The 15,264-nt window shown below is 34.3% G+C and overlaps 1 protein-coding gene across 1 annotated transcript in view; it reads right to left on the bottom strand.

The window, feature by feature from the left end:
- The window catches only part of LOC145666232 (uncharacterized), a 34,306-nt gene extending 23,019 nt beyond the window's left edge, over positions 1-11,287 (bottom strand). Inside the window, exons 1-2 of the mRNA XM_081733297.1 lie at positions 11,259-11,287; positions 10,495-10,624 (exon numbers count right to left, since the gene is read on the bottom strand). Of these exons, the coding sequence (XP_081589423.1) occupies positions 10,495-10,624; positions 11,259-11,287 (159 nt within the window). The remainder of the gene's footprint in view (positions 1-10,494; positions 10,625-11,258) is intronic.
- Positions 11,288-15,264: the final 3,977 nt, after the last annotated feature.

The following is a 15,264-nucleotide window of genomic DNA, read 5'->3' as shown; positions in this document are numbered from 1 at the left end:
TCTTAAATAATATTTGGAACTAATCTATCTACTTACAGTTTCGTCCAGTCTTTACCATCTAACGAGCAAAACGAAACAGCTGGAAGAGTAGAATTCCAGTGGATGTAGTCGGTTTCTGTCTCGTAAGAAACTGAACTGTAGTAGTAATCATTCCACAACATCAAAGAAACAAAAACAGCAATACCAGCTGAAACCATCCAGACACAAACCCAGAGAAATCTAAAATAAAATATCACAACAAAGCATATGGGCAAGTAACTCAATATACTTGAAGAATTATGTAACAGACAAATATCAATATTTACAAAAAATGAATTGTGTATCTATTTATGGCCCCTATAATAAATTGTAAAATTCTTACATTTTAGTCAAAGTATTTACATATGGTATCTCCGTATCAAACATGAATTCGGCAGATGTGTTTTCAAATAATCGGAATATTGCCATTTGAGATTCGTTCATTATATATAAGATTTTAAAACATAAGGTACGCATGACTTTCGAAATTTATATGAAAGGACTTGATTAGTATCAGATTGTATAACATAATGAATTTTTGTTAATTCACAATATATTATGAGAAATTAAGATAGAAAAATTGGGGACTGCGTAAACCTGGCAAATGATTTAATTCTCTCATTTGAAAGACTTTTGTTTGTACTGGATTGTACCATTATTTATTTGGTTTGTACCATTTTACATTATGAGAAATTAACTAAACAAAGAAAGGGCCTAGTTCGTAGCAATCCCTCAAATCACGTATTATTGCATTGGATACATATTACTTTAGTATATATTACGAAAGTACTGGATTGTACCGCAGTTAGTTTTATATAAACAATAGTAGATTATGAGAAATTAAGAAAACAACATCAGGATACGTTAATCTGGCAAACGCACTAGGTCGTACAAACGATTTAATTAATTCGTTTGAAATACTTTATTTGATAGCAGACCGTACCATAATTTGTTTCGTTTGTACCATTTTAGATTATGAGAAATTAACAGAGGACAGTAGAGGCACAGTTGAAGCCATCTTTTAAATCGGTTAAAACATGAGATACTGATAATTTCAGTATATCACATGAAAGTAATTAATTTGTACCAAATTGAATTGCAATCAGTTTTGTTTGAACCTACTAAAACATGAGAAATTAAAACAAGCAAATTGGAGAATAACAGTATAAGCCCATCTCCACCCACCACCACCATGTCGTACAAACGAATTAACTGACTTATTGAACGACTTTAAATTGTATCTAATTGTACCGTAATTTGTTTTGCTCATAAATGTTTACATTATATGGCATTAACGTATAAGCCTATGGGAAGTTATTAAATCAAAACTCAGGTAGTATTATCATTATAGTAATGCCCGACAACCTGGCCTTCACTAATGTCAAATTCGAACCGAAACTGTACAAAAAATTGTACCGAATATGTACCAATTTGTATCACCAACATTAGAATTTGTACCGCCATCAATTTCGAGAAATTTGAATTTTTGATGGTGAGTTAAGCTAACACGCATACCACCTTTTTCTTTGCAATTAAAATCAGAGTGGTACCAAAAGTTTGTACCCAATACGAATCAATTTTTTCTACCCAAATTAGAATTTGTACCTCCCCCAATTTCGAGAAAATAGAATTTTTGATGATGCTCAACCTATCCTGTAAAACTCTGTTTTCTTTCCAATTCGAATCAAAGAGGCACCAAAAATTTGTACCCAATATATACAAATTTGTAGCACCAAAATTAGACTTTGTTTCCACAATAATTTCTAGCAATTTAAATAATTGATGGGGCCCAGTTTGACGTTAAGTTGGCTCGTACAACTTATTTTCTATCGAATTCGAATCGAAAAGATACCGATTCGATTCCCGGCGGGAGCTCATGTGGTTCGAATTTCACGTTAATCAGTAGGTTTACGTCTCATATAGCCTCGCTGCTGCACGGGACGTAAAACTCAAAGTCAACTCAACTCAACTCGAAATGATACTGAATATTTAAACCCCATATGTACTCATTTGTATCACCAAAATTATAATTAGTACCCGAACTAATTTCGATATATTATAATATTTAATAGCAGATGAAAGTAGCCCGCACAACACTTTTTTTCTTTCCAATTCGTATCAAAACGGTACCAGAAACGTGTACACCATTTGTACCACCAAAATTAGAATTTATACTCTCACCAATTTTGAGAAATATGAATTTTTGATGCCAGGTCAAACTGACCCGCAGAATTTATTTTTCTCTCCAATTCCAATAAAACGCTACCACAAAATTTTACCCAGTATGTGCCAACTTCTATCACCAAAAGTGGAATTTGTACTCCCACCAATTACACGAAATTTGAACTTTCGATGGCGGGTCAAACTGAGGCCGAAAAACTTACTTTTTTCAATTCGAATGAAAAAATACCATAAATTTGTATATACCATTGTGTACCAATCCGTACCACCAAAACTCGAATTTATACCCTCACCAATTTCGAGAAGTTTGAATTTGGTTGGCAGGTCAAGCTGGAATGCAGATATTCATATTCTTGTCAATTCCAATCAAAACGTACCAAACATTTCTACCCAATATGCACTAATTACAATTAGAAATTGTACTCCAACAATTTCGAGAAATTTGAATTTTTGATGGTGCGTCAAGAAGACCCGCACAACTTATTTCCTTTTCCAATTCGAATCAGAAGATTATCAAACAATTGTACGCAAAGTGCCACAAAAATTAAAAATTTTACTCCCACTAATTTTGAGAAATTATAATTTTTCCTGCAGGGGGGAAACTAGCCCGTATATTAATTTTTCTTTCCAATTCGAATCAAGAAACGGTACAAAATATTTGTATTCAATATGTACCAATTTGTACCACCAAAAATATGTATCCCACCGAATTTCGGGAAATTTGAACTTTTATGACAGGTAAAGTTCGCCGTACAAATTGTTGGCTCGTACAAATAAATTTTTCATTCCAATTCGAATCGAAATGATACCAGAAATATGTACCAATTTGTGTCACCAAAATTAGAATTTGTACCGCAAATAATATCCAGAAATTTGATTTGTTATGGCGGTTAAGGTTGTTACGCACAATTATCGTTTGATTCCGGTTCGAATCGAAAAGGGTACCAAAAATTATTACCCAATATGTTCCAATTTGCACAACCAAAATTAGAATTTCTACAAGCACTAATTTCAAAAAATTTAAATTTTTGATGACGGACCGGTTTTTTACCGCATTTTTGTTACTGTGTAGATTCGAATTGGAAAGAAAAATAAGTTATTTGGGTCAGTTTCACCCCACCAAAACCCATAATTTCTCGAAATTTGTGGGAGTACAAATTATAGCTGTGGCTGTACAAGTCGGTACATACTGGGTTCAAATTTTTAGTGAAGTTTTGATTCGAATTGAAAGGAAAAATAAAATGTGCGGGCGAGTTTGACCCGTATTGAACATTCATATTTTTTCGAAATTGGTATGCACGGATTCCAATTTCGGTTGCACAACTTGGTACATATTGCGTAGGAATTTTTGTTATCTTGGATTCCAGTAGGAAAGAAAAATGAGTTTGCGTGACAGCTTGACGCACCAAAGAAAATTCTCGAAATTAGTGGGATATAAATTCTAATTCAGGTGATACAAATTTGTACTCATTGAGTACAAATATTTGGTACCGTTTTGATTCGAATTGGGTAGAAAAATGTGTTTTGCGCCCAGGTTGACGTCAAGCTGGCCCGACATCAAGAGTTCAACTTCCTCGAAACTGGTGGGGATACAAATTCTAATTTTGCAGATACTATTTGGTACATATTGGGTTCAAATTTTTGGACGGTTTCGACTCGAATTGAAATGAAAAATTAATTGTGCGGACCACCTTGACCCACCATCACAAATACAAATTTATCGAAATTCGTTTCGGAACAAATTCTAAACTTGGTGGTACAAATTGCTACATATTGGCTACAAATTTTTGGTAATGCTTTCCGATTCCAATTGGGAAGAAAAATAAGTTATGTGGCCAGCTTCACCCGTCATGAAATATTATAATTATTCGCTATTAGTGGAGTTACAAAATCTTATTTTGGTGGTGAAAATAGCTACATGTTGGCTACAAAGTGTTGGTACCGTTTCGATTCGAATTGAAAGGATTAAAATTTTTTGTTGGCCGCTTTGCCTTGTTAATAAAAATTCAATTTTTTTCGAAATTGGAGAGGTAGATATTCTAATTTTGGTCTTACAAATTGATACGTATTTAGGTACAAAACATTTCGACTCTTTTGATTCGAATTGGAAAGATTAAAATATTATGCGGGTTAGCTTGAATTGCCAGCAAAATTTTAATTTTCTCAGGAGGTACAAAATCTAATTTTGTTGGTAAAAATTGGTACATATCGGGTATAAATTTTTGGTACAGTTTCGGTTCGAATTGGAAAGAACAATATGTTACGCGGGCCACCTTCACCCGCCATCAAATATTCCTATTTCTCGAAATTGGTTGGGGCACAAATTGTAATTTTAGTGGCGCAAATTAATACATACTGGGTACTAATTTTTGGTGCCATTTCGATTCGTATTCGAAGGATAAATAAGTTGTTTGGGCCACTTTAACTCGCATATTTTCCGAAATTGGTGGGGTACAAATTCTAATTTTGGTGCTACAAATTGGTACATATTGGATACGAATTTTTGGTACTGTTTGGATTCGAATTGGGAAGGAAAATATGTTGTGCTGGCCAGATTGGCTTCCCAACAAAATTCAAATTTCTCGAAATTGTTTGAATTGGGCCCCAGTTTACTCTGTTCATTTCTCATAATCTAGGTTGGTAAAAAAGAACAAATAACGGTACAATCCGGTAAAAATAAAAGTATTTGAAATAAAACACTTAATCGTTTGTGCAACGTGGAGATAGGTTCAGATTCACGCTGTCCTGAATTTTGTATTCTTAATTTATCATAATCTGTTATGGTTAATCTAAAATTCATTGTGGTAAATCTAGTATTACGTAAGTGCTTTCATATGACATACAAAAGTCACGTGTACCCGGTGTATTAAGTCCTGATTTGAGGGTCTTTTTGAGCTGGGTCCCCATTTTCCTCCGTTAATTTTTCATAATCTAGGATGGTACAAACAAAATAAACTACGATATAATCCGGTACAAGCGAAAATCTTTCAAATGAGCCGATTTAATAGTTTGTATCGGGAGGTAAGGGATTCAGGTTCTCGCAGCCTCCTAAATTTGTTTTCTTAGTTTACCATAATCTATTATGGTTAAACTAAGACTCATGGTGGTACAATTTAGCATTAACGAAGTACTTTCTTATCACATACAAAAGTCATCTGTACCCGGTATATTAAGTCCTAATCTGACGGCTTGTTTGAACTAGACAGCCATTTTGTTCCGTCAATTTATCATAACCTATGACGGTACAAATGAAACAAATTACGGAACTATCCGTTACAAACAAATGTCTTCCAGATGAACCAATTAAATCTATCCTAGGACTTCGTGGGGGGCTGCGTGAACCTGCCCCCACTTTGTTTTCTTAATTTCGTATACTGCATTACAGTACAAACAAAAATATTTGCGGTACAAACCAGTACAAACCAAGTACTTTTTGTTGATTTTGCGGAAATCGTTTGCACGGAGAGGTGGGGCGCCAGGTTCACTAGGGTGTTTCTCCTTTTTTTCCATCTTGGGTACATGATCTGCTCAACTGAGCATCCTATATTTGATTACTCTAACAATATTTTGCAAACCGTATAAATTATGTAGTTCCTCGTTATGAAGTATCCGCCATTCCCAGTCGTCTTGGGTCCAAATATTCATCTCAGGATCTTGTTCTCAGATACTTTCAGTCTATGTTCTTCCCTCAGAGTAAGCGACCATGATTCGCAACATACAGAAAAGCAGGTATGAATATCTTTTTATATATTTTACACTTCAAATTCCTCGACAGAATTCGCGATGACAAGAGATTTTGAACTGAATAATAACAGGAATTTTCTGCTTTTTGTCGACATTTAATTTATTCGTGAATATGGTTTTCATCTGTTAATATTGATCCTAGATTTTGAAAGTATCCACTTTCTCAAATGTATTATTTGAAATTTTAACGCATCCATAATTTGCCGTATTACGGTTCCGACGAACTTCCAGGTATTTAGCTTCTCTGTATTTACTTCAAGACCCATGTCACTGTAAGCGTTTAATAAGACCTCTGCATTTCTTTCTATTGATCTCTTCTCATATCCTATTAAACTTACATCATCAGCATACGACATAACCTAGTGAATACCATTCAACTCTAGGCCCTGGTTGTTATCTTTGATTTTGCTTAAAGCGCATTCTAGGACAAAATTCAATAATAATGGCGACAACGCATCTCTTTGTTTCAGGCCATTCTCTACGTGAAAGCTAGTGGACAAGAATTTTTCCTGCCTGGAATTTGGTTTGGAATTCATTTAAACATATCTTAATTAATCTAATTAGATTTTTCGGTATTCCTAATTATGTAAGAATGCTGTAGAATGTTTCTCTCCTAAAGGAGTCGTAAGCCTTTCTAACATCAATAAATAGTTGATGTACCGCCATATTGTATTCCCACTTCTTTTCGAGTACTTGTCGAATGGTAAATATTTGGTCAATAATTGATCGGTTTCGTCCAAATCTGCAGTGACAATTTCCAATAATTTCATGTGCGTGTGGGGTCAATCTTGCTAATAGAATCTTTGGAAGAATTTTATAGAATGCTGTCTGAAGCGAAATGCCATGGCAATTATTACAGTCAGTTTTGTCACCTTTGTTGTGAATTGGAATAATCATTCATTCTTCCTGCTCTTGTGCCAATATTTCCTTGTTCTAGAAATGGAGAATGAGTTTTTTGTATCTTGTTCCACAATTTTTCGCCTCCAGGTAAAATTAACTCAGCAACTAGTAAAACAGTTCATTTTTAACACTCATAATTCAAACATATGATAGAATTGCCAATTGATTAAACTACGTGTAACATTTTTGCATTTTCCATCTGAGCATTTTTACATATCAACAATTAATTCCAAATAGATACGGAGTGTTGGTTATATGTCGCTCCATTAAACAATTCCAGAATTTTTTACTACCCTTTGGTAAAAATACAATATATTAGTTTTTAAAAAAAATCAATAATAACAGTGTAAAGTAGAGACTAATGAGCAGAGTTCAACGTTTCTTGCATTCTTAATGCTTTATATAGGAATGAATGAGTAGTTGATTGTCATTCCTCTTTCTTTTGTGTTTTGAGGAAGAAATTATCTTGACACTTGTTGACTTGTTTTAGTTGTCCTAAAATTTATTTATTCTGAGTAAAAGGGTATCAACTGATGATTCTAAATAGTTTCAGTTGATACTGATGAAATTACTTTCTTTACACTCCTAATTAAGTAAAAATAATTCTTAATCTTTGGAAAACATAAATTTGGAAAACGAGCACACAATCTGCAAAACTAACCTAAAATACGTCATAAAATATTAAAATGTTTAATACATACTTCATTATGTAAAAGGGACAAATAAACACAAAAGAAAATGTTTCCTTCTTAATGTTAGGTTTTCTGCACATTCAATGCTTAGTTTTAATAGTGATCTTTAACGAAGATTTTGCACCTTCTAGATTCCCAAACTATGCTACGGATAAGTATCCGAAATCTCGAATATCTTTGATGAATGAATCTGTCTTTCCCTCCGTAGGTGTCAAATGCAAAACGGTAAGATATATTGAGAAATGGTATTTTTTGCAATCGATTCTGAGTTTCAGGAATAGGTTTCATTGAATCCATTAATCCTCTATTCAAGTCATAAGTACTAAAGGTATACCCTTTCCAAAATAATTTAAATTGTCACTATAGAGCAAAAGCGATAAGAAATAGAGAGAAACGGTATTTTGAAACCGAATCTAGTCCCAGTCATGAACTGTTTGTAGAACATTGACCCTCTAATCAAACCGAAAACAGCTAAAATAAGCAATTTTTGATTCTAACATTCACCGCCATTGAACAAATATAGTAAAAGATAGTGCCAGGTTTTTTTTTTAATGGATTCAGTGTCTGAGTGAATGGCGCTTTGTTACTAGCATCTCTACTGAAACCAGGTGCAGTAAATGCAAACAACCACTTCCAGTTTGAATATTCGGTTCCATAGAGGAAAACAAGAAAAGACAGTAATAATGCGATAAGAGTTTTCTTTGAATCGATGCATCACCACAAAAATTGCTTCTATCTCCTCAACTAATCTTGTATTCAAACCTGAAGAACTAGATACTAACCATTTCCTGTTATATATCATAGAGTATAAACAGTGCGAAACTATTTTTGTTTGAGGATCGTTTTTTTTTAACTCGATAGAGCAAATTTTGAGAAACGGAGGTGTGTTTTTTATGCTGCCAATCGACCTGTGAAACCAGAATTGACAGATACCGAAATGTGCCATGTGTATGGAATACTAAATCATGAACGTTTTGTCAGAACTCGATAGAAGTTATGTATAATAAGAACAAAAATGCAATTGTTGTAATAAAAAAACAGATGTTTTATGCTCTATCAAGTTTTGAAAAAACGCTCCTTAATTGATTCTGTGTTCCAGAAGGAAATTACGTTTCTATTGTAATTCTTGTACCTTAACCGGAAATGTTATAAATTCACTTCACTAATACTTAAACCATAAGTTTCAGATGCATTACTTTCAGTTACAGTTTTCAATCATTTTTTTTAATCTAGCATGGTTCCACACTATGAAACGGAAAAAAAAAGAAAATATACAAAAATGAAGAGCCCAGTAGAAATACCGTGTACATCAGCGTCTCGAGGTATTAGAACTCAAAGCAAAATTAAATTATTTTTTTCAATTTTACGTCGCGAGTTATGATTGGCCAAGAACTCTCACACTAGAGTCGAGAGTTGCACCCCTCATCATCCTAAACTATAGTACTGTTTTAGTATATAATACCGATGGAAACTTGTATTTCGGCAAAGCTGTTGCATAATCCTTGATCCCTGACTTACACCAAACCTTTTTACATGGTTCGTATTTGTTCAATCCATTATTCCCACCAAGATTTGTCGTTAACATACCTATCTTTTTATTCTCTACCCTTCTTCTCATGTGGAAAGACATGTTGTATCAAACTTTAGTGGTCACGCTCGCTTACATACTTCACTACACATAATGGCACAATACTGACAAATAAAATACACATAATTACAAACTTGAATTTACATGAAACACCAGTTTTTGACAGAAAAGTAGAAGTACAAAAGTATTACCATATACGGTAAATATGTTACTGGTCTCTTTCTCATAATGCTATAAAATGAATGATTCAATCGTAAAGATATATATATGAAACGGAGAACACAAAATAAACAAAAATGAAGACCCAGTAGAAATACCGTGTACATCAGCGTCAAGAGGTATTAGAACTCAAAGTAATTTTACGTCGCATATATATATATATATATATATATATATATATATATATATATATAGGGTGACCCATAAGTTCGTTTACATGGCTATTTCGGTAACTATCGAAGACACGATAAGAGGCCAATGTTATTGGAAAGTGTGTTATCAATCTGAAATGTTGGAATTTTCGGAATTGGACTCACCGTTTGGGCTCTACGCTGATACGCTGGTATAGTACCCAATGGTAAAGAAAAATGCAACATTGCCACGTCTTTGTTGCACAACAAGGAAGGAAAGTGCGTGTAGTTTGAAGTATCCTGGACCAAAGAGAATAGAAGGGGCGGCCACAACGCAGGATATGAAGAAGAATCACACGCAAAGTCAACCCGAAGCAGTAGCATCTCCATCAGAACAGAAAGGGAGAGGTACGAAAAAGAAATTGTTAAAAGTTTGTACTTCTGTTTTAAGGTACTTTTAGTACCCGTTTAACTTCTATTTCGATAACACAAGTTTATCGACTTTTCTCTGGTATTTTGAGTTTTGACATGGAGGCCCTTTATGATTTTATTCAATTGTCCTCTTGTCTCGTCTCGTTGACATTACTAAGAAATTAATGCTAGTTTGCCATGAATAAATTCAGTTCAATTTCTTTTTCGTACCTGTCCCCTTCCGTTTTGATGGTGACGCTACTACCTTGGATTGACGTTGCGTGTGATTCTTCTTCATATCCTGCATTGTGGCCCTCCATTCTATTCTCTTTGTAGAGCCCAAACGTTGAGTCAAATTTCAACATTTTAGATGGAAAAACATACATTCTAACAACAAAAGACATACTCCCTTATCATTTTATCGTATCTTCAAAAGTTACCGAGAGGGCCTATGTAAACGGATTATAGAACACCCTATATATACTGTATATATATATATATATATATATATATATATATATATATATATATATATATATATATATATATATATATATATTCTACTGAATATATATATATAAAGATATATTATTTAAACCTACCTCAATACCCAATTTACACTGGAATTTCCAATAAGTGTAACACCATGGAGAGTGCTTCGTTTCATATATTCTCGGAGAGAAGAACGAAGAGGCTTGGAAAATGCTAACGTATCAGATCTGAGTTCTTTGACGAATTGCCTACAAAGTGAAATGTAATATGAAATAGCATTTTTATTTTAAACTATAAGTGACTAAGTATTGAGAATGGATATGCATTAGGAAGAAAACATTAAGTGCTTACTACGAGTACTATAGTATTCATATGTTCCTAGATACTTTTGTTCATGACATCTATTACAAAGATTTATAATATCCATACGTTTGATACCAAAGTCCTTTGTGTCATTTTATGTTCTCCAATATTTTTTACAGGATTATAAATAATAGAATGTTAATTACATTACCTTTCTGCATGAACAAACATGGAGTATTGCTTGGAAAATGAAAGAAAAAGATTGTCACTAGGCTAATTTTGAATTCATGTATGCTATTTTTATGAGAGTAGTTGTGGAACGCACCCCCTATTTTGTTTAATATAATCGCTTTATGCCAGGCACGTAGCCAAGGAGTGGGCTTGGGGTGTCCAGACCATCCCCCCTTTGAAACGAAAAATGAAAAAAAATGAAAGACTGAAACAAAAAGAAACAAGAAAAAGAAGAATCAGTGTCAAAATAAAAAAGCTACAGCAAGCATTTGGTTACTCTTTCTTATGAGTTGCTTTGTGTATAGAAAACGCAGAGTGGGGTCAAGTTAAAAATGGATGTTATTGTACCGAACATTCTGAATTTCATCTAACTCCATGCTAATCCAATAGACTACAAATGACTACCGATATATCGGTTGGATCAGATAAAGTCTCAGGTAAAACGTAATAAATTCCATAATTACCAATAGAAACATTGCCCAATAACGCCAGTAATGTGAGCCTGGCAACATAGATTCCAGTTAAAGAAATTTTCAATTTCTCGTCAACACTAATCCATTTTATAGGATGTCTTAGTGATGCCGAAAGAGATCTCGTTGCTATCCTTGACAGTATTAATCGAATATAAGAAAAATAAGAAGAAAGAAGACAAGAAGAACCGAAAATGAAATGAAATCTTTGAGTTTTACGTCCCAGGGTTATGCCGGTTAGGATAAAGGAGACGGTGATGATGAGTAATGAATGAAATGGTGGAATGAAGAAAGTGGAAGGAAAAGGTAGAACCCCGACGAAACCCACCCACACTGTCTTTGTCCACAATAAATTTCACTTGGCGGGGGCTGGGATCGAACCCGGGACCCCAAGCATCAGTGGTGAAAGCTCTACCACTTAGCCAACGTGGCTTCCAAGAAGAATCGAGTTCGAATGACTATGACTGCTTCAATACTTTTTATATTCTTTTATCGAGATTTAAAAAAAAGGAAAAAGGAAAGCAAAAGTTCCGAAGAATCCCAAGTCAGTATTTGTAATATACAAGTTCACATTAGTAGTTACGGTTTAGAATCCCAACTTTTCTAAATTTAAAATATGGCAACCCTATCACGAAGCCCCCCTCCTATTACGAAATCCCGGCTAGGTGCCTGTTTATATTCACACCAACAATTTGGTTTATATGTTCACATTAGAATAGTTAGATTCAAAATAACAGCTGAACAAAATCTGAAATCAGTCAAAGCACGCCTAGTGTAAATATCAGTGAATAATACTGAGAATAGGTTAAATGTTGTTATTTGCTATTTCAAACTATAATACCCCCCGCACACACACACGTTCAAGTATTTGAAGCTTTGCTCTATTTCAGCCCAAAAATACAAAACTAGCACCGATTGATGAACGATATTTCTAAGCTAATAAGCCTGATATAAAACACACCAAGCAATTTCTGCTTATCTTTCCTTCGGGAGCACTGGAAATTTTTTGGGCGGTGGCCCATGTGTCTGCTAGTTGTTATGGGGCCCTCAGAAATATATTGTAATGAATATTAATACAAAACAATTATTTTCGGTATACAAAAAATAGCTTCCTTCCCATAAATGTCTCTGTCTAAAGAAATTAAAGCTGGTATCATCACTGATTTGAACTGACCTTTTACTAGTTATATCAGGAGTAAAAGTGCGGGAGAACGCAAGGTGACGTCGTCCCTCACATTCAGAAAATGTACGTGATGACCCTCCACAGCCCTAACAGTACAATCACATAGCAGGCATATACCTATCATGTTCCCTCAGCTACATGGGAATGTGTCCAGTATCTGACTTATGAACCTCTGAGAGAGAAATCACATGGACTGCAAGTGATAGTCACAGTCTATGTCCGCCCCGAGGCACATGCCTGACATATACCTGGGGAAAGTGCTTAGTATGTTCTTGTTATGATCTCTATGCCATAAGCGTCAATGGTACACAAAATTACTCCCCCGAAATATGTTAAATCGCCTATATGCGTGATATATTTACATTAAGGTAAGTCTAAAAACATTTTAAACAAGTAAAAAGAATGTACTCCAGGGTGCGCGCGAATCACCAAGCTTTGTATTACTAGCCGCGTGTATTACCGACTTGGTCACGGAGACGATGAAGACAATTTCGCTTGAAGAGTTATAAATTGTTGAGGTCGTTTGAATTTGGCTGATCAGAATGCTCCCTTAACCGCGTATATTTGGCGATAACCACTCGGGATCAGATAAAATCTACCCTCCATTTAATTTTATAACAAAATGACGAGTGTCTATTTACTTTATTTCATTTTTCTCTCATATTCACTTTCAAATGATCGGCAAAGTTGCCATCTAATTAAGTTGATACGTTTATTGCTTCTAGTACACAATCGCTTAGAAAAAGAAGCAACAAATGCATCCATTGAGGGAGGTGAATTTAGAACACCTAAATATAGCATGCAGATCACATCTTGTGGTGTTAGAGTATCTGAAATAGTATCTACATAAAGGACTTACCTAGAACATGACAGATATATGTCCCAAGTGACGACATGAAAACAAATGACTGGTAGAGTGCGAAACTGAGCCAGGTATATAAATGCTCTATTTGTGGCACATAGTTGCAAATACCAATTAGGTGTAACAAGTACCTAAAACTGTAGGCAGCAAAGTACCTACTTAACAGATGAATATCCTATGTGCCAAGTGTCGGGTACCTAAAAAGTAGCTGGGACACCTAAATGGCACATGCCTAGTACATCCTGTGCTGTTAGGGTTTCTAAAAAAACAATGGGGAAAGATAGACACGGGGGACGGCATGACGTCAAGCGTCCCCCTACCTTTCCAGATCCACTTTTACCCCTTGAGTTATATATAGAATTTATATATTTCCTAAATACTTATCACATTTAAAGTTAAAGTTAGAAATCTTATATACTGTTTGCACTAAACCCAGTTACATACTATGTCTCTAGTTAGTCTGGAAAATCAGAGGAATTAGCGTTGCAAAAGATGTGTGATTTAAGCTAGGTCCAACTACCACACTGTTCAAATAAAGTTTTGGACACAAATCCGGGAGCAAATACCTATTTGAGACAACGTCAGAGCTTCGCTCTCAGAACTCAAAGGATAGCTAGGATAATTATCAAATTGACCTCAATCCCTTGTTGTAATGAATTTAATAAAATTGTATAAAATGTATTGCTTAATGACAGATCCCAATTCTGTTTACTGCAATAATTTTACAAGTACGTCAATATTATTTAGTAATGTTAAAGTTTTAAACAGATAATCATGGGATAATTATATATATTAACGCAAGTCGAGTACACTTATTTTTACGTTTCAAGTATATAAAATTGAGCAATTAATTTTGCAGTTTTTGAAGTTACTTGGAAGCTGTTATTGTTTTATTGAGGAGTTTTTCTTCCCTTATCACTTCAACAATTAGAAAACATTAATTAATTAACATATATTGAGAATACCTATCCATTATTTTCTCCACTATTGATTGTGGGAAAATGGTAGTTTAAATTGTATTTGTGTGTGGGAGAAAGTTACAAGAAGAGAAGTTCATAATCCAAACTTTATATAATTTTATTACCGTAGTTTTTTACGATGTATAATGTATGAAAGTCTGTGGGTGTTTTATAACCCATTGTCTTTTAATACAGAATAAACTAATAAATATACATACCGCACACCCGGTGAAAGACTGTTACAACTCAAAAAATGGAAATTTTGTGTTATCATCGCTCAAAAGAGAATAGAGTAGAGAATACTACCTCTACTTGGTATTATTTTGGCAAAAAGGTAACTAAACAAATTAACCCCTAAATGGCAGAAATACCAGTACTCTAGGGAACGATTTTGGTACAATAACAAACTTCAAAAGTAATGTTCTTACAAATGTGTAATTTTGACTTGTAACAGTCTTCTACCGGGTGTGCGATATATACAGGGAATAGTCTGGTATTATGAGTTGTTTTCTTCTTTATTTTTTGATGTTTCAATGTGCTCAAGTGTCCGAAATCTGAACATTGATATTTTTAATATAAAATAGTTCAGAAAAGAAAAATAAAATAGTCCTTACAGTTTACAATTGTTATAGGAGATCCGTTTTTTAACACAAGCGACAATTCAATGGAGGAAATTTTCTGTTTCATTTGTTATATTCAGAGAACTCCAAACCTCTAGCCCATGATTCTTATTCGCTGGTGTCAAACTCACGTGGCCCTGATAAGTCCATTTTTTATCGGTCTGGAAGTTTGCACGGAAGATACGCGAGGTCTATGCCCAACTCGGGGCAGAAGTACTTTCTTTAGAATTTGTTCACGGTGCTCCTGAGGTACTGAAATA

The sequence above is a fragment of the Thermobia domestica genome, chromosome 12 (assembly GCF_964235325.1).
Source record: "Thermobia domestica chromosome 12, izTheDome1.hap1.1, whole genome shotgun sequence".
Classification (NCBI taxonomy): Eukaryota; Metazoa; Arthropoda; class Insecta; order Zygentoma; family Lepismatidae; genus Thermobia; species Thermobia domestica.
Note: the sequence above shows the minus strand (reverse complement) of the source record. Positions and strands in the feature narration are given on the sequence as shown.